The sequence below is a fragment of the Hypomesus transpacificus genome, chromosome 18, assembly GCF_021917145.1.
Source record: "Hypomesus transpacificus isolate Combined female chromosome 18, fHypTra1, whole genome shotgun sequence".
Classification (NCBI taxonomy): Eukaryota; Metazoa; Chordata; class Actinopteri; order Osmeriformes; family Osmeridae; genus Hypomesus; species Hypomesus transpacificus.
The window spans coordinates 14,452,352-14,475,904 of NC_061077.1; the positions used below are offsets into that span (position 1 = coordinate 14,452,352).

The 23,553-nt window shown below is 41.4% G+C and overlaps 1 protein-coding gene across 3 annotated transcripts in view; it reads right to left on the reverse strand.

Annotated features, from left to right (window-relative positions):
• The window catches only part of cpne5a (copine Va), an 82,925-nt gene extending 60,692 nt beyond the window's left edge, over nt 1-22,233 (reverse strand). For 2 of the 3 annotated variants that reach the window (XM_047040228.1, XM_047040229.1), the window contains exon 1: nt 21,795-22,233. In XM_047040228.1, coding sequence (XP_046896184.1) covers nt 21,795-21,904 — 110 coding nt within the window. In that variant the 5' untranslated portion in view covers nt 21,905-22,233. The remainder of the gene's footprint in view (nt 1-21,794) is intronic. The other variant, XM_047040227.1, reaches the window with a different exon arrangement.
• Nucleotides 22,234-23,553: the final 1,320 nt, after the last annotated feature.

Genomic DNA, 23,553 nt, shown 5'->3' on the forward strand with positions numbered 1-23,553 from the left:
TAGAACAGAACATGGTGTCCCATTACTTTAACATATTAAATCTTCTGCTATGTGATAAAAAAACAGTAGGCTGAGGGAGAAAAACCACCCAATGGGCAAATAACCACCAGGTTGTTTAAGCAGATCGAATTCCAATTTCTCTGTATGCCACAATTGTTTTTGATCGATCGAACAGCACCGGTAGTACACACTCTAGCACCTTTGTTACCCCTCCCCTTCATTGATTCCATAAGGAAGGCCGGGTTAGTGGAGCGCCAACCCACAGGTCACAGGACGCCCCCAAGAGAATAGCAATCAGCAATCTCATCCAGAACTGGCAGGGATGGCCCTCACGTCTAACCATTTGTCACAGAATTCTGGATGTGATATGCCCCCTATGCTCCCAGCCATGTGTTTCAGCCAGGAATGAATCCCCCCAGACACCCATGAAGTCTCCCCCACCGCAGTCCCCTGCATCCCTCCCGGCCATGGAATCCATTGATTATAGTAGTGCTTCTTTAATCAATCAATCTCTCTAAATGAATTGGCATGTGCTGCACGTGTTGAGGCCACAAATGTAGGGTAAGGCAATACCGGACGTATTGCCTTACGTATAATACTGCATCCTCTACCAACTTTAATGATATTGTCATTTGTGGGAAATGAAAAATGTCTTCCTACCACAGAACTTGTTCTCAGGTGTTGAAATAACTTTAATATGCCTGGAGGAAGTTGAAGCTCAGTGCTAGTTGGAGCTGGGTGGCTTTGTCAGCAGCTCCACTCTACCACTTTTTTGTCTGTGATCTGCTTCTAGGCTATTATGTCATCCAAAAAGAAAAAGGCAGAGAACTTGGAACTGCAAAGACTCCGAAGTACGGTCTAGTGCTCTGGGGTAGCGGCTAACACATTGGTGTATAATTTAATGCTATTGTCTAAGGCTCGCAATTTTTATTATTTTTTATCTTGCTCACGCAATTAATCCGGAAGTTGGTGAGACAAAACCCCACTATGGAATAATTGAGTAATTTGGCTAGTCTCTATAACCAATAAGGTGCCCCACGGTAAGGGGGATGTATGAAAAGAAGCGAGTAACTATGCACACTTAGACAACCTAAATTCACAAGACTGAGATAGAAGTTCACGCATGTGGAGATTTAAAAGACACTCAACATCCCCTATGGATTGCTCTGTCTAGAACCGCATGTGAGGATTTAACAGTGGCTGTCAGTGCATCGTTAGTCTTGGGACTCAAGAACACTTAAGCAATGCGAAGACAGAGTTTGGAGGGATAGAAGCAGAAACGTCTAGTACCTCAGGTACCACAGCAAATACCATAGCAATCTCTTCTGACGCATCCATGGAGGAAAAGGGCAGAATTTGGACGGAACTTTCCTACGTGCTTTTCTGGTAATTACTTCCATGGGTGATCACTCACCAAGTAGGAAACAGCATTTCGGCCAAATGGCCTCTAACTACCCCTAGTGTAGTTTAGCATTTAGCTTTCCATTATGTTGCATACAACTCTGCAGTGCCTCCTTTGTAACATCCAAGTAGATTTGTTACGCATGGCAATATTGTGAAAAACACAACATTGCATAAAGGACTGGATTTTTTATGACTGTATTAATAGTGCTCTCCGATTAGAAAGGTATTTTCATTTAACAAAATCTATAACATTTTGACAGCATTGATTGAATGCATATTGCCCTAGAGGGGGAGTACGTACAGTATGGCTTTATGAGCCAGGTCTTTAATAAATAATCCCTCTCACATCAGTGACCCATCCAGAGCTTCCTTCCAGTTCGTTTTGAACTTCATATAACAGAATAATGAGCCAGGGTAATGGTATACAGTCTGGTATACAATGGTATATATACCATCTGGACCTTGAGTGATGTGAACTTCCTGCAAACAACCTGAAAATTTAAGCAATGAAAACCCTTGTGATTTCCATAGACTGCAATAGACATTGCTCTATAAATTAATCTGTTTGATTAATTGATGGTCTTTATTGGAATTGTGGTTTTGGAAATAAATTGTGTTGTGAAAGCAACATTAGACCACTGCGCGTATGTACCAACATTTCCCATAGGCTACTCTTAGACAAACTTTGCAGAATCTACACAAACGCACCTGACTTGCTATGAAAAATATTAAATTGACAGATTTTTACCTGACAGCACAACCCAATGGGTTTCTGTTTGATCTTGCATGCCAAAGCTGTTTCAGATTCGACCGGAAATGCTTTCATTTTCAACTCAGAGCTGTCTTGGTCTCTTGCTTCAGTCCATTCTAGATAGAAGAGTCCCTTCTTCTCTACCCCTGCTCTTCCTCTGCAGAATATAATGGCTCTGAACCAAGGCCGTAATCATACTACATATTGGGGGGGACACATCCCCCCCAATATTCAAATCTGGTCAAAATGTCCCCCCCAATATTTTGATATAAAAACATAAAAGTGCTACGCTACGACAGGCAACCAAGCACGCTGTCCGAAATTATCATTAAAAAAAATATTTGTCCCCCCCAATGTTGATTCCATGGCTACGGCCTTGCTCTGAACCACAGGGATGGAAAGTATTGATAAATGTCTGCTCTCTGGTCACAGTGGTTCAGATGGAGGATGCAGATATTGCCAATGTTGTTACACATCACAGGCCCGACCACTCTTTGGTATCGCAGTCGTCCATCACTCAGGCTCCGGTCTTTCGATTTTTTCATGAAACCTCAGGTGCGTCTTGGAGAGATTATACGTTAGTCACAGAGTAGGTGGTGCAGGCTACGGGTAAGTCAAGAAGAGGACCACTCCTCCTTCCAAATGCCTCTCCATCAGCAATTTCTTCCGCAATGTAATTGAATACCAAAACCACAATTTGAATTAAGCCCATCAATTAGTCAATCAAGCCCATTTGTTTATAAAGCAGTACGCCATATGTAACAGACCTGATTGCGCCACTGTTGGAGGTACACATTCGCACGCACCTGGGATCAAACCTGTCACCTCCTCAAGCGACCTACCAGCTACACCGTGAGTTTAAACTATCTACCCCGGGCTACTAGGGATGCAACGATTGACCAATGTAACTATTAAACGTGGTTTAAAACATCTCTTTTTTGTAACCATAAAGGCTCAACTACACCACGTGTTTCTGTTCTCATTCTCAAAAAAGGGATATGTAAAAGGTACATTATTTTTTGATGAACAACAATTGCACAGTGAGGAAAATTAAACAAACATTGCCAGAGTTTGCGAATAGTTGCAAAATCATGACGTTGTGTGATTAATCATTGCGCGTGTTAGTTTAGTGTACCTACTTTCCATCAGCATAAGGGATTGAAGTAAGTGTAACGGAATGAGGACCATGAAACTCACTCCTCAGGTATATAACAGGCCACCCGCGTCAAAGAAGAGCTAGCTTTTCGTTAGCGTAGTTGGTAGTGGTTGCGCTTGGAAGTTGAGAGGTGGCAGGTTCGACTCCCAGTGGGAGCGAACATTGGCCGGTATGCCTCTGACGGAGCTTGCAAGACCACGTCTGTTACACTGGTGCCGTGTCCCGGGTTCACAAGGTTAGCGCCAGCTAACTGCCAGAGTGAGTTTCAGAGGGGTGAGTGTAACGTAATAAGAACCGTGAAACTCACTCCTCAGGTATGTAACAGGCCACTCGCGTCAACGAAGAGCTAGCTTTTCTTTGGCGTAGTGGTCGCGGTTGGCAAGTCGGAGATCGTGTGTTCGTATCCCTTGAGTGGTGAGCAAAGCCTTGTCGTGACGAAGGCCTCCTACAGTGGCTCCTACATAGCTACAGCAGTTACATATCCGTCATATAAGGAATTAAAATGACTCACGTTAATGTAATTAAGTATAGTTCACCAAAAAAAAAGAAGAAAATCAACAAGCAAACATAAATTATTTTAAAGCAAAACATAGGCTTCATAAAGTTGCTCCTTATTTGGATCCTACCAACTCTAAACACAAGAGCAAAGTTCCTCTGGCATCGAACTCAGTTTGTGCCAGGTATGCTCCCCCCCTGCTTGGTGTGTGGGTCCACACTTTTGTACTCTCTCTCTCCCACACCTGAGCTCCTGCTTCACTCAGAGGGCTGAGGCATTTGCACCTGTCTATGTGGTGCATTCTGGGAGACGTAGTTCTCCCATTAACCATCTTGTGGCATGGTAGCCACTCCTGGAGAGAAACATAACACCCCTCTACCACATGTCCTACCACAAAAGCACTTTGAGCTGCAATTCTTGTATGAAAAGTGCTATATAAATAAAGTCTTACTTACTTACTTACTCTCGTAATGCCACAAGGTGACAGCATACTAATGCAATGCAAACTGTGTTTGCCATCTGCGGTGATTTCGACTTACATTTATTCAACCTCTAATCTAAAAAAAGTATTTAATCACCATTAATCAACAAGGTCGTTTTTTCTAACTTTTTTCTCTATGGATATCTGATTGTATTAAAAGGTTTTTATAAGAATCTTTAAATATCACCAGCTAAAAGGTAACTAGTACTAGTTTTCAAGAACAGTAATTTGTACTTTTTTAACAACTGTACTTTTACTTGTAATTTAGTAATATCTGAGCAATGTAACAGTATTTGTACTTAAGTACCCATTTTCCACCACTGGGTACATTTTCTGTTGATTAATTTCCAAATACAGGCCTTAAAGTTTAGAATGTATTGTTTTCAGAGGTTTTATTGCTCAATCGGTAGTCAGAAGCCTGTTCCATAAAGCGAGTTTACCGAATAAGCCAGGCTTATGTCAGTTAGTCAGACTCATTTCTAGTTAATTCAGTTCCATAAAGCCAGCTCAACGTAGTTCGAACTCAGTTACAATGGCAACTTATGCTTCAAAACCAGCCTGGTTCAGGACAGGCTAACTGTCAGGCTTAGCCCGTGTTGTTGCTTAACCATACGCACTGACACAACGGGAAAAGGATGATTTACTACGGACATTCTCATTTTCTCATTCTCCCTTAGTTCAATCTGTAAGCCACATGTATAGAAAAAATCTACTTAAATACATAGGCTACAACATTCACTCTAATGCATTAAACGTATGGCTATAGGTAGTTTGTGATATCAAATGTTTAGGCATCAGGCATATAGGCCTATATAACAATCTAAATTATCCCAGTATAATTTTCATAGCTACATTATTGTTAACAGTAGGCTACAATTGCAAAACAAACCTAAATCCATACATCTAGATCTTCCATTTTCCCGACACAAAAACTATTAAAAGTTAGGCTACTGGATAATGTATTGATTATTAATCGACTATTTATAAAACAATGTAAAAAAATCTATTTAGATGTGTTTAGAGGGTGTCTGTTTTTTTTATCGATGAAGTGAAGGTCTATAAAAAAAAGGACCTCGGCCTACGTAGTCTATCGTTCACATCAATCATGGCATGTCAATTTATTTTGATGAAGTGGCGGATGAGTAGCCTGACGTTGTCATACTCATAAATCTAGTCAGAATATGAGTCTGAAAACTCTCCGTTGGGCTGTGACTAAGGGGCGTGTTTCAACCGAACTCGTAAAACAATGCCTCTTCGCTCATTTGGATAGACCTACAACCAATCAGAGCAACGTAATATGTTGTTTGTTGAAAATGAATTCAACCCAAGCGCTCTTTCGTGACGTTGTTGATTACGTTACTGTTGATCATCTGTCCATCATCGTATAAAGCCCGCCCTGGCAATTTCATTGGTCCGTCCCCATTCTGGTTTTCTGTAGTTGTCCCCAATACGAGACCCTCCAGACCCAACTTCCCGACCAAATTTGTTTGTGGGCGGGGAGAAGTTGGGCTGGCAGCCAGGCTAGCGGATGAGGGAGCTGCTTAAAGGCAACATTTTTTCTGGAAGAAGTCACATGGCCGTGAACATCGCGTTTTGCCGTGGTGGATCGATATGATCCATGTTCTATCTCTCGGGCTGCTTATGAATAGGGTTGGCCTTTATGGAACCGCTTTAGCCCCGCTTGACTTGTTAAGCTAATTCAAGTCAGATTTGCAAGCTTTTTTGTAACAAGCCTCAGATGTACATGTTAATTCTAGCTTTTGCCCTGTTTTCAGAGTCCCTATGCAACAGCAAATGTGTCTTGTGTAGCCTTTTTTACAAATATATCCAAATTAAAACTGAAAATGCCTAGGGGGGTGTTCCATCAACGTCGCTAACGCAAGTCACGCTTACACGAATTAGTCTCACTTGGGTAAACGTCAACTTAGACTTAAGCCTCAAGCCGTTCCACTACCGTTGCGTTCCACTGACAGGCAACGCTAATTCAAGCTAGACCTCAATAAGCTTAGACGGTGCAGCCCAGATCAGGCGATAGTCGAAAAGAGGAGTTATGTTGCAAAAAGCGGGCTAATAATATTTTTGGTCTTGACATCTTGAACAAAATTAATAAATTACTTCAAAATAACTTTGCCACACACATTTATTAACTGATAGGCTAATGCTGAGCTTTAAAATAAAAGTGAAAGATGACCATGACTAAAATGGGGATTCACTGAAATAAGTATTATTGCACAGATCCAGCACAAACTTTCAGGTCAGAAGTGTGCCAAACTGTAGCACACCTTGCTTGGCAAAACAGTCAAAATTGCTTAGCATGACTAAGAATATATAATTATTATATTACACGTCCATATTTAATCCAAATCCAATTATCACTATTCCGGCTGAAAGTGTATGGACAGCTGCCCCATATTTCCATATTTCCAATTAACATAGTCTGCCTCCACAGATCCAGAGGGGGCTTGGACAGCTGCAGAATGTGGATGTTTGAAGGACAGGGGTGGAAAATTTGAAAGGGCTGCTAGTGCATGACATGGGCTCTCATCCGTGTAACAATGGGAATGGGACGACACCCCAAGTGTCTTCACAGCTTCACTTTGGGAAAGCATGCCCTAGTGGGAACATTGTAGGGGAGACTGTTGGGCACAGCATCTAATCGTCTTCTTTGGAGAGGGCACCATTTGGGACATTGTCATGTAGGGGCAGCATAAGGGGCACTTCATAACAGCATCCTTTTCCATTGAAATTAAGAGCACAGGAACAGTCAAATATAGACCATTGTAAAGGTACCTTACAGGGTACTGCATCACATTGTCTCTACTATAAAGGAACTCATTAAGACATGTTTTGAAATGTATAGAGGGCACACTATCATTTATTGCGTTAAGGGTCACCCTGGGCACTCAAGCATATTTCACAATGTGAATGGCAGACAGTTGGGCACTTGGTCTCATTTCCACTCTTGAGAGCATTTTAGATACCCTTTTTCAACCCTAAAGACACCAGGCAGTCACCCCCTGAGTCTTCAAGTGGGCCTGGATACACCCATGGGGAAAGGATATTGCACTTATCATTGAGGAAGCCAAAAGGAGAGGATGAAGCAGCCTAATATAGAGGCTTGTCAACATATAGGTTACTTTAAACAATAAAATGCTTTATACAATTGAATAAAAAGTTAATTTGTTGTGTTTCAAGATGACCTGGAAAACTGATGATAATATTCAGATACTGCTTTGGAGCAAGGTATACCCTTCATATTTCCTGGCATAGTTGGCTTTGCTAAACCTTTTTGAGTCACCAACCCTGTTCAAGAATGTCCCGTATGCAAAGACACACAGAGATGCAGACAGACTGAACAGTGGCCAAGGCTTGGCTACAGTGGGTTTGCTTCCTTGTGTGTGATTTCAGCAGACTACGTAGTCTAGGCCTACCTACATAGGCTTCAGTCTACTACCCTCATTTCTAATATTATAGTCTATTACTCTCCTTTTCTACTACTTTCTACGAAGGATGGCAGGCTGCTCTTATGTCTTCATTGCCATCCTTAAGAGTTGCAAAAGTGTTTTTCTATGTTCATATTTTTTAAGAATGACAATAAAATCTATCAAGATAAACTATGCTGGGCCTGCTGAACCTATATCTCTTCCACATATACTGGTCAGGGAAGCATTACCAATGTCTCTGAATACCCTTGGGGCTGGTGGGATAAACGCTAATCTGAACACCTTCATCTACAGGATTGCCAAAGAACGTATACGCCATCATTGATTGTAACTTGTCTAGACGCTCTGCTTAGTCAATTAACCAACGGCTTTTGAAAACAGTTAAAGTGACATTATTTCTTAACTTGTTCATTTAAATTAAAACATTGTTTGGAGATGAAGTTGACATGTAAATTCATTCATGTCTGCACTTCAAAAAGTCTGCAATTATGATGTTTCCGAACAAAGTGCTTTGAGCGCAGACATTTACTCGATGGAACTGTCTTTTGACATTGTGTTTTCTGCCTGTTTGAGATTATTTGCAACACATTTTAGTTTAGCTCGACTTTTAGCCTGACACGGAGCAGGCTAGTTCCGAAGTATAAGTTACCTTGGTTACGTAGCTAGAACTAAAATAAACCACCTCAATGGAACGGAACTCTCGCTGAAATAAGCGAGACTTGGCGAAATAAGTCTCGCTTTTCCTTTATCGACGTTGATGGAACACCCCCCTGGTCTTCAGAGGCATTCTCTTGTTTGAACGGTAGTTTAACGTTATAATATTATTTTGTGTTTGTCATTCTTAACACAACCTTAAGTTGTGTTGCATGCACATAGGCTACAGTACCGTATTTTTGGGATATAAAGCCGCGGGTTATACCCTGATTTTAAATTTTTCGTGGTGAGGCGTATATTTTGATGCGGCTTAGCCTATGGCGCGTTTTTATAACAAAACAACAGTAGAAACACTTTTTTTGTGAATGCTATTCAAACCGTTAAGGAGCAGCGTCGCACATATGGGATCGTTCGAATGCGAGTCTCACAGCGTAACGTCGCATATATGCGATTTCGAACATTCCAACTGAATATTTTCAGATGGAAAAAAACTATGCCACAAATGCTTTAGTATGGCTTCAAAATGTACTAATGAGAAGGCTAACAAGTAACAATAGCTTAGTAGTGTTATTGCTATGAGTATTATTACATTTACATTTATGCATTTAGCAGACGCTTTTATCCAAAGCAACTTCCAAGAGAGAGCTTTACAAAAGAGCATAGGTCACTGATCATAACAACGAGGTAGTCCCAAACATTGCAAGCAGCCAAAACAAGAAGCATACATTGTGAAAAACTAAACAAGTGCCAAAGAGAAGTCCCATAAGAGCATGCAGTTATACAAGTTACAAATTAAAACAACATGAACCCCAAAAAGTGCAAGACTGTACCTGTAGAAGAACAATCAACAGTAAAATATTTCACAGCGAGTTCAAGAGTTCAAGATTTAACTTTGTTATAACTAACCTATTAGAGCAACAAGTCTCTCAATAAGAGTCATTGTGATCCTGGAAGAAACTAACTTCAGGTCCAGCCAAGCATTCCTAAAGGCCGATTTATACTTCTCCAACTCCATTACGGACAGACGCACGCACGGAGTCGGACGGATTGGTTGAATTTATCCTACTCCGACGGCTCTGCGTGCTGAAAGCAATTCACCGCCAAAACAGTAGATTGCACTGCAATGCTAGCTAGGTTATCGAAAAGTTGGAGCAAATTTACAAATAAGCCGTTTCATCAATAAAATAAGCACATTTTCAGCAACTACACTGCCCATTTCTCGTCGCATTTTAGTTCAGATGCTGATTTACATGTACTGTTTAGCTGAAATAAGAGTTGTAAAAACGTACAACAATGGCGGTCAAAGGATTCTGTTTTCTTGTTGGTTACGGCAACCCCGCCCCTGACTCAAGCAGTTCTTAATACGGACCAATCACAGCCAAGGGGTATCCGTAAAATGACAGACACACGGACGGATAGTTCCGTTTTGGCGAGGTTCATCTGGAGGTGGTGCTCGGTCATCCAGGCGGAGATGTCTGTGAGGCAGGCCTCAATCCTAGCTGAGATCCCCGGATCAGTCGGGGGGAACGAAAGGTAGAGCTGCGTGTAGTTAGCGTAGCAGTGGTAGGAGAAGCCATGGGAGGTGATGATTGGTCCAAGTGAGGTAGCTAACCAAGTGAGCCATGCTAGCTAACCTAGCCCGGAAGCTAACTAAAGCAATCTAGCTACCGTTTCGGAAAAATAACTTTGGCGGCCACTCTAAATATTCATAACTCAGACGTCTAAAGGTAAATATTAGTTAATTAGGCAATTAGGCAATAGAAAACATACATTACGCACTTACTTTCGTTTTCGAAGTGTGTTACACAACGGCATGCTGTAAAATCGCCTATACTTAATTGTGCATTGCTTGGTATCATTGTTCCCGTATCAAGTGCGGTTTATATTCAGATTTACAAACAAAAAGCTCCCATTCTGGTGGGGTGCGGTTTATAGAAAATACGGCTAAAGAAAATACGGTACATTGCACTGTACCGTAATCTCCAACGTTCGGGGCCCCATTATCGTCCACAACCGTTTCTTCCGTTAATTTCTTAAAGAAGATATGCAGCAGCAACGAAAGAAAGTAACTCATCGATATGTATATGATTTTAGTATAAATTGCTACTTTTCCCGCCAAAATAACCATGATTGAGATAAGTTTGCCTTTTTAGGTGTATAAATAGCATTTGACACTGCTGTTAGATTACTAACAGCGCGTATTTGAACATAAGTACATTCAGGGAGTACAGCACTGTACTGAGGGAGGGCCCGTCGTGCGATGGTACTTGGACGGGGGGGCCCATCGAGTGACTTGGGTCTGTGGGCCCAGCTACAGACCCCGACACCCCATGGGGAGTGTCTGATATGGGGAGAACCATAGACATATATACATGTCTATGTGGAGAACTCCCACTCTCAGGAAACTTCCGGGTTCTGAACTGGTTGCAGTTCCATTCTAGTTCCATAGGGCGCTAATGGTCGAGTGCAGAATGAATGGAGGTCTATGGTAGCCTGGCTGCCTGCCCAACTTATCCCCGCCCACAAAAAAATTTGGTCGGGAAGTTGGGTCTGGGGGAAAACTACGTCCGAACAGGATCTGTTCGGACCAATGAAATTGTCAGGGCGGGCTTTATACGATGATGGACAGATGATCAACAGTAACGTAATCAACCACGTCACCAAAGAGCGCTTGGGTTGAATTTGTTTTCAACAAACAACATATTAGGTTGCTCTGATTGGTTGTAGGTCAATCCAATTGAGCGAATAGGCATTTGTTTTACGAGTTCGGTTGAAACATGCCCCATACTCACAGCCCAACGGAAAGTTCTCAGACTCATATTCTGACTAGAATTATTAGTATTACAACGTCAGGCTAGGTCTATGGAGCTATACCCCTCAAAATCCACTTTTCTCAGGATATTTTTTTTTTCTAGTAATTTGAAATTTATTTCGAAAGGGGAGGCAAAACAAATACAGACTGGGTGATAAAAGTAAATGTAGCTCTGGTCACTTCCTTTTTTCTCTCGAAGCATCAACCACACAGCTGACATGTTAGGCTTTACCTGTCAATACATATGCAAGAAAGAGTTTTAGATTGCTAATGTTTTTGCTAATGCTCTGACATTCTGATTCCACTTCGGATGCCATCAAGCGGGATCTCTGGTCGTAGTCAGTCCTTCACTAACCAATCAGCATTCATTAGCAGAATGCTAGCGTTTTATGGGCAACAACGACTCACCCTGTAAGAAATCAAAAGGACATAGGTACTCATTCATTCAACTTTCGACCTATAATCCATGTTGAAAATGCTACAACTACAATCAAATCTGAGATTTCTCAATGACAATCAAGTGAAAGAGACACATTTAGCCATTTAGCTCCATAGACTCCCATTCATTTTGCACTAGACTGCAATCACTCCCAGTGGAACTGCAACAAAATCCGGTACAATGAGGCTTATTAGGGAGTGCCCAGGCTCTCCTTAAACAGGCTCTGGTTTCAGCATCAAGCCTACGGCAACTCCCGAGGGACCCTTGTCTGTTGTCACATAGAAAGGTCTGCTACAGTAGGCTATCCTCAGGATTTGCAAGCTAGCTAAACTTATTCTATATCTCAAATAATTTTGTAGACATAACAATGGATTATGCCACTAAATGAGTGACTTGGCTTTATTTCTGGACATACTATCCACAACCGAAGTGTGTTACACAATGCTGTAAGATCGCCTATTGCTCTTGGTACCCAGAATGCCCTGCGGCAAGATGAAAAGCTAATAAGTTAGTGGCATAACATTTACATTTAGTCATTTAGCAGACGCTCTTACCCAGAGCGATTTACAGTAAGTACAGGGACATTCCCCTCGAGGCAAGTAGGGTGAAGTGCCTTGCCCAGGGACACAACATCATGTGGCACTGCAGGGAATCGATCCGGCAACCTTCTGATTACTTGCCCGACTCCCTCACCGCTCAGCCATCTGACTCACTTGCAATGCATCTGCTCAGCCATCTGGATTATGCATTGTTTGGAGTTATATTGTTGTGTTTTTTCTGTTTTGATATGTGTAATGCTATGGTCTATTAATTTGAATGTTCACCCTGATTGGGAATGTTGTCTAGATAGATGGCTATCCAAGCTGTCCACTTCGACAGTGTGTCTGGGCCAGTGATCAATCGTGAGCATTGGTCCGCTAAACGTTAGCCGGCGCAACGGTAACGTTGTTTGCTTTCCAAGTGAGTCTTATATTCCAGTGCGGCTTATAATCGGATTTACGAACACAAGCACAAAGTGCTCATTCTGAGGGGTGCAGCCAATACAGGATGCGGTGTCTTTTCCGAAAAATACGGTACCTCTCAGAAATTTTGAGGTATATGTCTCAGGACTGGTTTGCACTTTCCAAGATGGCCTACTAGTAATAAAACACATCTGTTGTTTCTTATATCGATCTATGGCATCCAAAAAGCTGGTTTACCACATGTCATTTTGATTGGGTGACAAGACCATCTGGTTTATTACTCTACTGGATTTAAAGTCTCATCGTTAATCCTGATACAGTGACATACAAGAGATAAATTATTCAAAAAAGATACCCAAGGCCACAACTAATGAAAATACACTCAATCCCCAGGAACAGTGCCAAGACTTGTCATCCCTCTGTCTTCCTCTCTAACTTACTGTGCTGTATTCAACGCCATATCTCTCTCATGGGAGACACGTAACAGGAATGGAGACCCACTCAAGTCTCAAGAATCTATCTTGTCTTAGGGTTGGAGTGCAGCCCTTTTAACCAGGAAACAAGGGCTCTCATTCACCTCAGCGACTGACCTATGAACAAAGCCAATCAGAACCGGAGAGGGGAAACAATTTGCAATCACAGAGATGCACTTTGTTTTCAAACTGGCAGGGGGGTGGTTCTGTTATAGTCCCTCTGGATTGACAGACCTTTCTGTAATAACAGAAGAGGTTATGAGAATGCCTATAGGATTGCTGGAAATTCCATGTATGCAGCAATCTGAGGGTTCTCACTCTCAAGAAACCAATTACAGAGTTTAGATGCTTGATGCCTATACTAGCCTGACACACCCACATGAGCCTAGTGATGCTTTTACATGACTGTTTATTGGACAAATGCACAAATGGGAAAAGCAGTTGGGGATCTGAAAGTCATCAGATCCCCAATTGCTGTTGTTCCGGGAGTACAACGGCACTTAGGAATGCTTGGCTGGACCTGATGTTAGTTTCCTCCAGGATCACAATGACTCTTGTTGAGTGACTTGTTGCTCTTGTAGGTTAGTTATAAGGAAGTTAAGTCTTGTACTCGCTGTGAAATATTTTACTGCTGATTGTTGTTCTTCTACAGGTACAGTCCTGAACTTTTTGTGGTTCATGTTGTTTTTAATTTGTAACTTGCATAACTGCATGCTCTTATGGGTCTTCCCTTTTGGCACTTGTTTAGTTTTTTCACAATGTATGCTTCATGTTTTGGCTGCTTGCAATGTTTGGGACTACCTCGTTGTTATGATCAGTGACCTATGCTCTTTTGTAAAGCTCTCTCTTGGAAGTCGCTTTGGATAAAAGCGTCTGCTAAATGCATACATTTAAATATCCACATTGGTACAGTGACTTGAATCAGCCATAGATGATAGGAGGGTATGGGAAGGTGTGAACAGCTGTCTGGGTGTAATGTACACAGTAGCAATTGCGTTTTGGGGGAACCTCGGAGTCAGAGAAGAGAGCAGTGGTTTGACAGTGTTCTGGAGCATCTACACTGAGCAGCTGGTAGGGCTGAAACGATTTGACAACATTATCGACAAGGTCAACAATAAAAATGTCCAACTGATAATTCTGTTGTCGACAAGTTGTTTGATCTCATATGACCTATTTTAAAAGCCTGCAATAACACAATTTGATCAGTGCGGTGCTGTGGCGCTAGACTGTCACGCTGTATGCAATCCAATAGAAGACAAGACAATGCCGTGCTTATGAGAATGTCGGAGTGCAAACGAAGCCGACCGTAGAGAGTGTGGGAAAGTTTAACAAAACTTCTAATGAAAAATTCTGTTGTGTATAATTCATGCAGAGCGGAACTTGCCTTTCATGGGAGCACAACGTGCATGTTTGAGCATTTAAAGCGGAAACATCCCGGACACACAACTAGCCAGGGGTGCGTTTCCCGATAACGATGGATCGTAGCTGTTACGAGGGTTCTCTACGATGAAAATAACGATCCATCGTTATTTCTTACGTGCGTTTCCCGAACATGCTCGTAAGGAGAACCATCGTACGTATCTCTTAAGTTGCACTTAACAAGACGCTGTCCGTTGTACTGAAATGTGATTCTTCTGACGCAACTTGAAGACTTTAAAATTAAAACATTAACCAAAATATTTGACGAATTACGGTACACAAAAAAATATTTTCTGTAGCTACAGAAAACTTTACATTTATTACAGGCTACTTATTTGAGTACTTTTCAATGTGATGCTACATGAAGGTAAAGACAATAAGGTGAACGTGCAAACTATGCTGCATCTGAGTTTTACACCGGTGTTAGGACCTTGCAATCAGCGACACAGGATGCTAAATACCAATAGGAGGTCTTGGAATTTAAGTGGGCTCGTCTCCAAATTGAGGTGAGGAAGCTTTTGTTTGAAGAGATGAAGTTCACAAGGCCCTCCATTTCTGTGCCTATTCTTCTGCCCAATCAACAAGGTAGTGTCACATTTAGGTTACCTTATAGCCTAAAGCATACAATGTTTGTTTAAATTAAGTAAAGGCTGAATTGTGTATTGTATCATATATTCAGTGTTGCCTGTCCAATCCTTACATGTTTACCTTATAGATCCATGTGAGGAGCAGGAGCAGGGAGAACAAACTCCCATAAAACAACTATTTCTCAAATTACTTGTGCCTTGGTTTTTAACTCTTCTTGGTACTCCACCCTCCATAGGCATATATATATGAGTCCTATATTTACTACTTGATTGAACTACAAGGTTAAAAACCATGCATATGAATGGTATCACACATGGCATGTCCCAGCTAGCATCCTAAACAATTCAATGTACAAATACAAGCATCTCAATCCAACATATTTACTGTCTTATTTTCTAGTGCTGACTATATCTACAATTTTGCATAGGCCAACAGCTTCCCAAGACCATGTTTGCAATCTCATAATTATCACATATTGGCCACAAATGACATTGTGACAAATGACAAACACATAAGTAATGAATACCCCATGTCTTCAACATGGAATCATTGTTTCTGACATGAATAATCAACTCTACTTTAATTGATGGTTGATCAATTATACTCATTATGAGTGTAAGATATGTCAGATGACATCATGATATCATAATGCTCCTGAACCACATAGAAGCAGACCTGCAGAGGCTAACAAGGAGGTCCTTTGCACTGACCCCTGTAACCCAACTACTGGCAGTATTAAGGTTCTATGCCATTGGCAGTTTTCTGGAGGTTATTGGAGATGGACATGGGCTCGCCAAGGCCTCAGTGTCAAGATCTGTGCAGGCTGTCACAACTGCATTACTTTGCCACATCTCAGACCACATCCAATTCCCCATATTAGAGGGGACAAGTCTGCACTGCAGGACTTAGGCTATCTTCAATGGCTTTTATGATTTTCGTACGAGTTTTCACTCCCTCCCAGCCCCTTCACCCTGTGTGACTTCCTAGTCAACCCTGTGGAGTCTTTCCATTTCCTGGGCGCCACCATCTCCTAACATCAGGCTCGGCTCTGCCACCAGCCTCTTCATCCACCGGGCTTGGCGTGCTACCAGCCCTATAATTCTAATAAACATCTTCAATGTTCAATTGTTGTTGTGTTATTGTACTCGTAAAAGCGTTACGTTAATGCATTTCTAGTTTCTATTGCACATTACAACAGCCATATTTCAATGTTATAGTATTTTGAATAAGACATGACATTTGTTTTTTAAATACCTTCATTGCATGCGCCAAACCCACTAAATCAAATTATTTTGTGTAACCTAAATTTACTTGAGGATAAACCGGATTCAGATATTTTTTCGGCAGTTAAACTTGTATGGTTCACTAAGAAATATCCCAGTTCCAGCGTAACTGGTGTAAAAAGAGGACCAAAAAAATCTTATTTTCCATCGGAAGTAACTTTCAGCATGAGTTTAATGTAGTTTTCATGGTCGGCCTACGCGTGTCTCCACTGAGTCTCTGTGCTACGATGCACTTCAAGTGCCTCTTTAGCTACAATGGTTTCGGGAAACGGCCCGTACAACTAAGATCCATCGTACGATAGACTCTACGATCAACTTAGGCTTACGATGCTTTCGGGAAACGCACCCCAGGATAGCTTATCACTTACCTTTATTTTTGTCCATATTTATATGACATTCAAAAGGAGATATTAGGCAGAATGCTGCATCAGTCAGTCAGCTACTTGTTAATACAGTAAATTAAATGGTGAATGACAATGTCTCGGCCATTAGTCGATTGTAATTATCGTTAGATTAGTCGATTATCAAAATAATCGTTTGTTGCAGCCCCACTGTGGAGTCAGGAGGGTCAGAAAGAACCAAACAACTTAGACCAAAACAAGGCGAAAAACAATCTAAAATATAGCTGCAAGCAGCAATGTGGTGGCCAAGCAGGTCAGATGACCCAGAAGAAACTTTCGACATCTAGTGACTGCGGTTTACCTGGCTTTCTTTGCAGTGGCTTATAGTCTCGCTAAACAGAGAATCAGAGACATGACAAGCTTGCCAGCTTTGGCTGGATTTGAACCTCTGACGTTGCCAGGACACCAATTTATCCTAGTGAGCTATTCTCAGTGTTGGAAATCAGATTTCAGTGACTGCGTAAAAATATAAAGAATTTTTCCTGTGGCAAGCGGTTGTCAGATTTGTCCCAAGTTTAAACAGCTGTAATTCAGTCCTATTTTGATATGTCAATGTGATTGTGGTCTGAAGATAATCTGTGTAAAAGTTGGTGAATATTTGATACATTTTGAGTAGGACAAAAACGTTTTATTAATTAATGAAAATGGCGGCATCAATTTGGCTGGTATCACAAGTTAACATGTGTCAGACATGGGATCGCCCCCCTAGAGGTTAGAGGACACATATCTGTAAAGCACAATAAATCTGACTCTTCTTGAGTATAGATCCCCTGAGATTGAAACATTATCATTACCATTATGATTATACTGTTAGACAGCTACTGTGGCATACCTGGCTTCACTAAACAGATAAACAAGTATCATGACATGCGTGATTACTTTGGCTGGATTCGAACCTATGACCTTACACTTCAGAGGAACCCGTCTTATCCCAGTGAGCTATTCTCAGTGCAAGGAATTACTGTGTTCAGTTACTATGTAAAAAAAAGTAAGCCGTTTTTCCTGTGGGAAGCGTTGTCAGATTTGAACCAAGTATAAAAAGTTGTAATTCAGTCATATTTTGACAAATCAAGGTGATTGTAGTCTGAAAATGATTTGATTACATGTCCATGAAAATAGGAGCAACGGCAAACGAGGAGTTCAAAAAAGTATGTTTTTATGAAAATGGCCGACGCCCAAAATGGTGGACACGGGACAATGTGATATATTTCGACTTGGTATGCCACGTAGAATCAGAAGAGACCAATCTTGTGATTTATGACAAATCTGTTCAGTTATGATGCAAGAAATCCGATGCACTGGCTAGATGTAGATTCACTATATCTACAAAGCACAATAAATCGGATTCTTCATGAGTATAAATCCCCTGAGAATGAAACATTATCGTGGCCATTATGATTATACTGCTCGACAGCTACTGTCACATACCTGGCTTCACTAAACAGATAAACCAGTATCATGACATGCCTGAGACTTTGCCTGGATTCGAACCTACGACCTTGCACTTCAACGGAGCCATTCTATCCCAGTGAGCCATTATCAGCACTGGGAATTGCTGTGTACAGTTACTGAATACAAAAAGGAAGCCGTTTCTCCTGTGGCACGCATGGTCAGATTTGGCCCGAGTTTAAACAGCTGTAATTCAGTCATATTTTTACATGGCAAGGTGATTGTGGTATGAAGATAATCTGTGCCAAATCTGGTGAATATTGGATACATTGTGTAGGAGTAAGGAAAAAAGTTTTATTCATTCATTCAAAATGGCGGCCTCATCAATTCGTCTGGTATCACGCGTTAACATGCATCAGACGCGGGATCTCCTAAGATATCACGAGACATAGGAATTGCTTAAATACGCCAAACAAATCAACAGTTATTGGTCAAAACACAATCCTACCTATTGTAATGCCCCCTAGAGGTCAAATGACACTACCTGTCTCAAACCTCTTAATAAGAGGGCCTTGAGTCCATACACCAAGTTTGGAGTCAATGCATCAAAGCTTGGCTAAGATATTACCTCACTTCCTTTTTCCGGATCAGTTGCTCAATTTGATTGGCTGTAACTAACAAACGGTTGCAGAAATCAAAACGCCATGTGATGTCTTTTGTGAGGCTTGGTCTGAAGATAAATGGTGCCAAATTTTTGCCTATTGCAGCGCCACCTAGGGGTGAAATGGCATGGCCTATTTTGGACTTCTTTAGAACAGGGTCCCTAGTCCCTATACCAAATGTGTTGTCAATGCAGTAAAGAGGTGCTGAGATATGACCTCACTTCTTTTATGGTGGCTTGGTTGACAACTTTGATTGGCTGATGACTTTGATTGGCTGTTCCAGTCAAAAAGTGTAGAAAATCAAAAAAACATGTGATGTCTTTTGTGAGGCTTGATCTGAAGATAAATGGTGCCAAATGTTGCTGATTGCAGCGCCACCTAGAGGTGAAATGGCATGACCTATTTTGGACCTCTTTAGAACAGTGTCCCTAGTCCCTATACCAAATTTGGTGTCAATGCAGTAAAGAGGTGCTGAGATATGACCTCACTTCTTTTATGGTGGCTTGGTTGACGACTTTGTTTGGCTGTTCCAGTCAAAAGGTTTAGATAATCAAAAAAACATGTGATGTCTTTTGTGTGGCTTGGTCTGAAGATGATCTGTGCCAAATTTGGTGAAGATAGGACAAACCTTATAGGAGAGGTAGCGAAAAAACGTTATATTCAAAATGGCGGCCACATCAATTCAGCCACATCAATTTGATGTGGCTGTATATAACAAACGGTTGCGAAAATCAAAGCTCCAGGGGATAATTTTTGTGAGGCTTGGTCTGAAGATCATCTGTGGCAATTTTGAAGAAGATTCGACAAGAATTGTAGGAGGAGTAGCGAAAAAACGCTTTTCCTTTACATTCAAAATGGCGGAGAATCTATAGAACTGGGTATGATGTCATAGAGTGCGTTGAACTCGTCTTGATCCAGGGAAACCAACGATACCTCATTTTGGACAATGGGGCATATGGTTCAAAAGTAACATGTGTAAACACACCATCAACTTTGACCCATTGGTGGCGCTAGATGGTTGGAATGGGAGACATGAAACTTGGTGAAATTGATGAGGGGACTGGTCCCAAATAGTGTGCCAAAATTCACAACTTCTGACCAATTGGTTCTAGGGGCTGCCATAGACTCCCATGGCAGAAGAAGATGTGTAATAATAATAATAATAATAAGAAGAAGAATACGTAGAAACACTTAAGGTGGCTTCGCCGCTTCGCAGCTTGGCCACCAACTAGCAGTGATGTCTGCAAGAAACTAAAACACATACACACCCACAGTTGTCTGGAAAACACTGGCCAAAATGTACAAATGATGATAACCCGTAACATTGGTATTCTGATAGCATGAATGGAATAGTCAGGCACCTCTGTGCAAAATGATAGCCGCTGGGAACAAGGGCCGAAATGAAAAGCAGAGCCGGCTCAACATTACAACTCCCTCTGTAAGCCATCACAGCAGTGTTTCCAAGTCCCCACTGTGATAATGACGGCTTTTAAGAAATTTACCTCATCTGACTAACTGCACTTTTGATACAGTAGTCAATCATAGAGAACATGAACTAATTATGTACCACACTCTTCCAACCATTCAGCAATTCATTCAGAGTTCTGATGTTTATGCCACTTGATGGGTGTGTTGTGAGATGTGAATGATCAATTAATGGTAACCTCTTGAAGAGGGCTGTGGGGTGCCTGAACGCAATACAGAATATCTGAAAACAGTTCTTACACTCGATTGCCCTTAAAGCATTTTCTAAACTTGATCAGTTTCCCTCAACCAAATGCTAGCGGCGGTGGAGGTCATCAAAGCGCCTAATTCATCTCTACGCTGTGCCTGGCATCCAATTGATTACAGATATCTCAGTGACACATGCATCAATTACTCGATTTGAGAAAATTGTAGGCTAGACATTATTTACATATAGATATACCCCACCAAATGCATAGAAGTGAAATGTCCCCAGTGTGAGGTGTTTCGAATACCATGGCTACTGTTACAATTTAGCCTACATATCACAACAAACAGTGTACTCTACAGTATACCTTAGCCAATTGTAGACTACAAGTCAAAAGATGGAAAGCTACCATTTTCCCCACCACATTGTCAAACCGACTACACAGAAACCAAAGCGTTTTGTGCGGACAATTTGGTCAATGTTCAGCATGTATGTCATTCATAGGCTGAAATCCCGTGGAGACACGACCCCCCCCCCCCCCCCCCCCCCCCCCAGCCTGGGAAAATATGATTCGTCCCCCCCAATAAATCACTGTAAACATAAGGACATTTATATAAAATTAATAATATACATTTAACAACAACATATTACAGTGTATGTATTACAGCAGTACTTTTGGTGTACCCCTCAGGAATTGCTCTTGAGAAAATTTCATGTAATTGTCCCCCTCAAAATGTATAGCAGATTTTCGCCACTGATGTCATTCGACAGTTATCTGTATGATCGTGCGTCCATAACCCACCCCAAAAGCACGTTGATTTCCTAACAAGGTTGAGCGTGTGACAAAGCTACTAGAGCAATGCAGACAATGCCAAATGCCTTTAGTACATTAGTAGATCGTTCTTGGGCCGGGCTATCCAGTCTGCATGTGCCACATCCCCGTGAGGTGAACTTAAAGCAGTGCAAATCAACTCTCCAACGGTCGATTTCAGCTATGGCACGCGACAGTTTGAGCATAAGAAATTCAGGGAAAAAGGTTAGAGGATTTAGGCTATTGTATGGTAGCCATCTATAAACAGTACTTCAGATTCTAAACATACAGTAGTCTATAAGCCCTGACAGCTGAACCTTAAATAAACTTGATTCGAAGTTATGTTGGGAGACTCTTAGAGCCTAACGCCTGATTCGAATGGTAATACTATCAAGCCAAGCTGCAAACTCATAACGATAGAGCCGTATTTTCAACTTTTGCAGCTTTGCACAAATAAAAGTAAACTAGTCTTAAGTAAGAAACTCTCTTGTGACTTACCTGCATGAAACGGTGATTTCCACTTTAGTGGCCGGGATGCTCCCTGTGATGGGGTCGAAGTCACAGACCGCAGCCATGGCCTCCAGTTTGTCCATAACGTCTCCCTCCATGCGCGCGGGAGAACCGGGCCAGCTCCCTGGTTCGCACAGCCTGGCCGCAAACGTTTGTCGAGCTTCTGCCCTCACACCCTCAGCCAGGCGCGGGTGAGCAGCGAGCGCACGAAAAAAACGGATAAATAACTAACGGTAATGCGCGAGCTGGAAATAGATTTGCCAAATCACCTCAATGTTCTTCAAGTGATTTAAAAACGAAATCGAAAGCGTGTGTTGAATGTAAACCGACAGTAATGGTAAGAGATTAATGAAGAGTCCCACCAACTCACCGAAATGAACTTCACTGTCTTCAGGCTAAGAATGATCTCTCCTGGCAATGGAGTGTCTCGAAAGTAAGAGCTTCGAACTCCACCCCCTTTATGCATTCTTTCACATAGGCTACCCCACTGAATGTGGCTGCCATTTGATTCACATTATTGATTTACAGATCGTTTTCGCTGTCCAAATTACTATTACCAGAAAGGACATCACCATAGTGGCATTAACGGGTAAGTTAATAGGTAAGACATAGCCTATTATTTATCAATTCAGCCCCATCCTAATAAGACTAATAAGCACGAAGATTTAATCAAACGGCACAGCTATCCCTCTCTACACTTAAACTTTGTTTGAGTGTATTGAAGGACAAACATAGACAATCATTTAAAATGAAATTTTCTTTCTAGATTTGCATTAATCTAGGTCATGTAGCCTAGCCTATCTTGCATCAAGCAATGATACACCAATAAACGTACTGTTCCTAATTCGTAGAATATTATATAAACTCGATTAATGCTAAATTGATTACACCAAATGCACACGCCGCAATAGCTTCTCCATTGACAGGCTGCTGCTGATGCGCTTTCAGTACCTTTTTCCTGGACAGCTCCATCATGCTTTGACGCTAGAGCCGTTTTTTATTACCCAAAGTGACACTAAAGTCACCTATTTCAACCTTATCTTGTCTTTATAATTTAAAAAAATTGTGTGTGGGGGGGATTTTTGGAAAATTGTATTTTGGGGGCTCCCTGAAACGATCGAAGTAATAAAAGAACATTTCCATCATAGCAATCATAATAATTCCACCCTCGCAGTGATACGTCAGAGTACCTCGAAAATGCACTCATACTCATACGTTTTATAAAACTTGATGCCAAAACAGCCTGGATTTACTACAAAATACTCAAAAATAACACTTTTGTAAAGATTCGTCTGAATCTAGACCAGGCTTGATTAATTAAGTTGTGCATGATTGTGGTTCATTAGTTTTTCTAATAATATGGCAATTCATTTTTAAGGTGTTAAATGACCTAACTAATCTGTAGGAATCTGCATAATAGGACTGTCAGTTCGCTGGGAATGGAGGATATTCAGCTGGGATTGTTGTCTCCTACACTGACCAAAGCATGAAGGTAACTCACACATTCACTATTGCTTTCTTAGGACAAAATACATCCCAATGTGTATCCCCTGTTTCCAACTACTGAGCAAACAAAGGCCTCACAACTCAACTGAGAATAATAAAATGACATACACATCTATCCCAGCATAACATATAGGGGATTAATGGAACATGTTAGTGAATAGATATACTCAAAAATCAATAAGGGGTGTCCAGAAAGAATTCCTTTGAACAATAGAAGGATCCAAAAAAGCCTCAGTTCAAA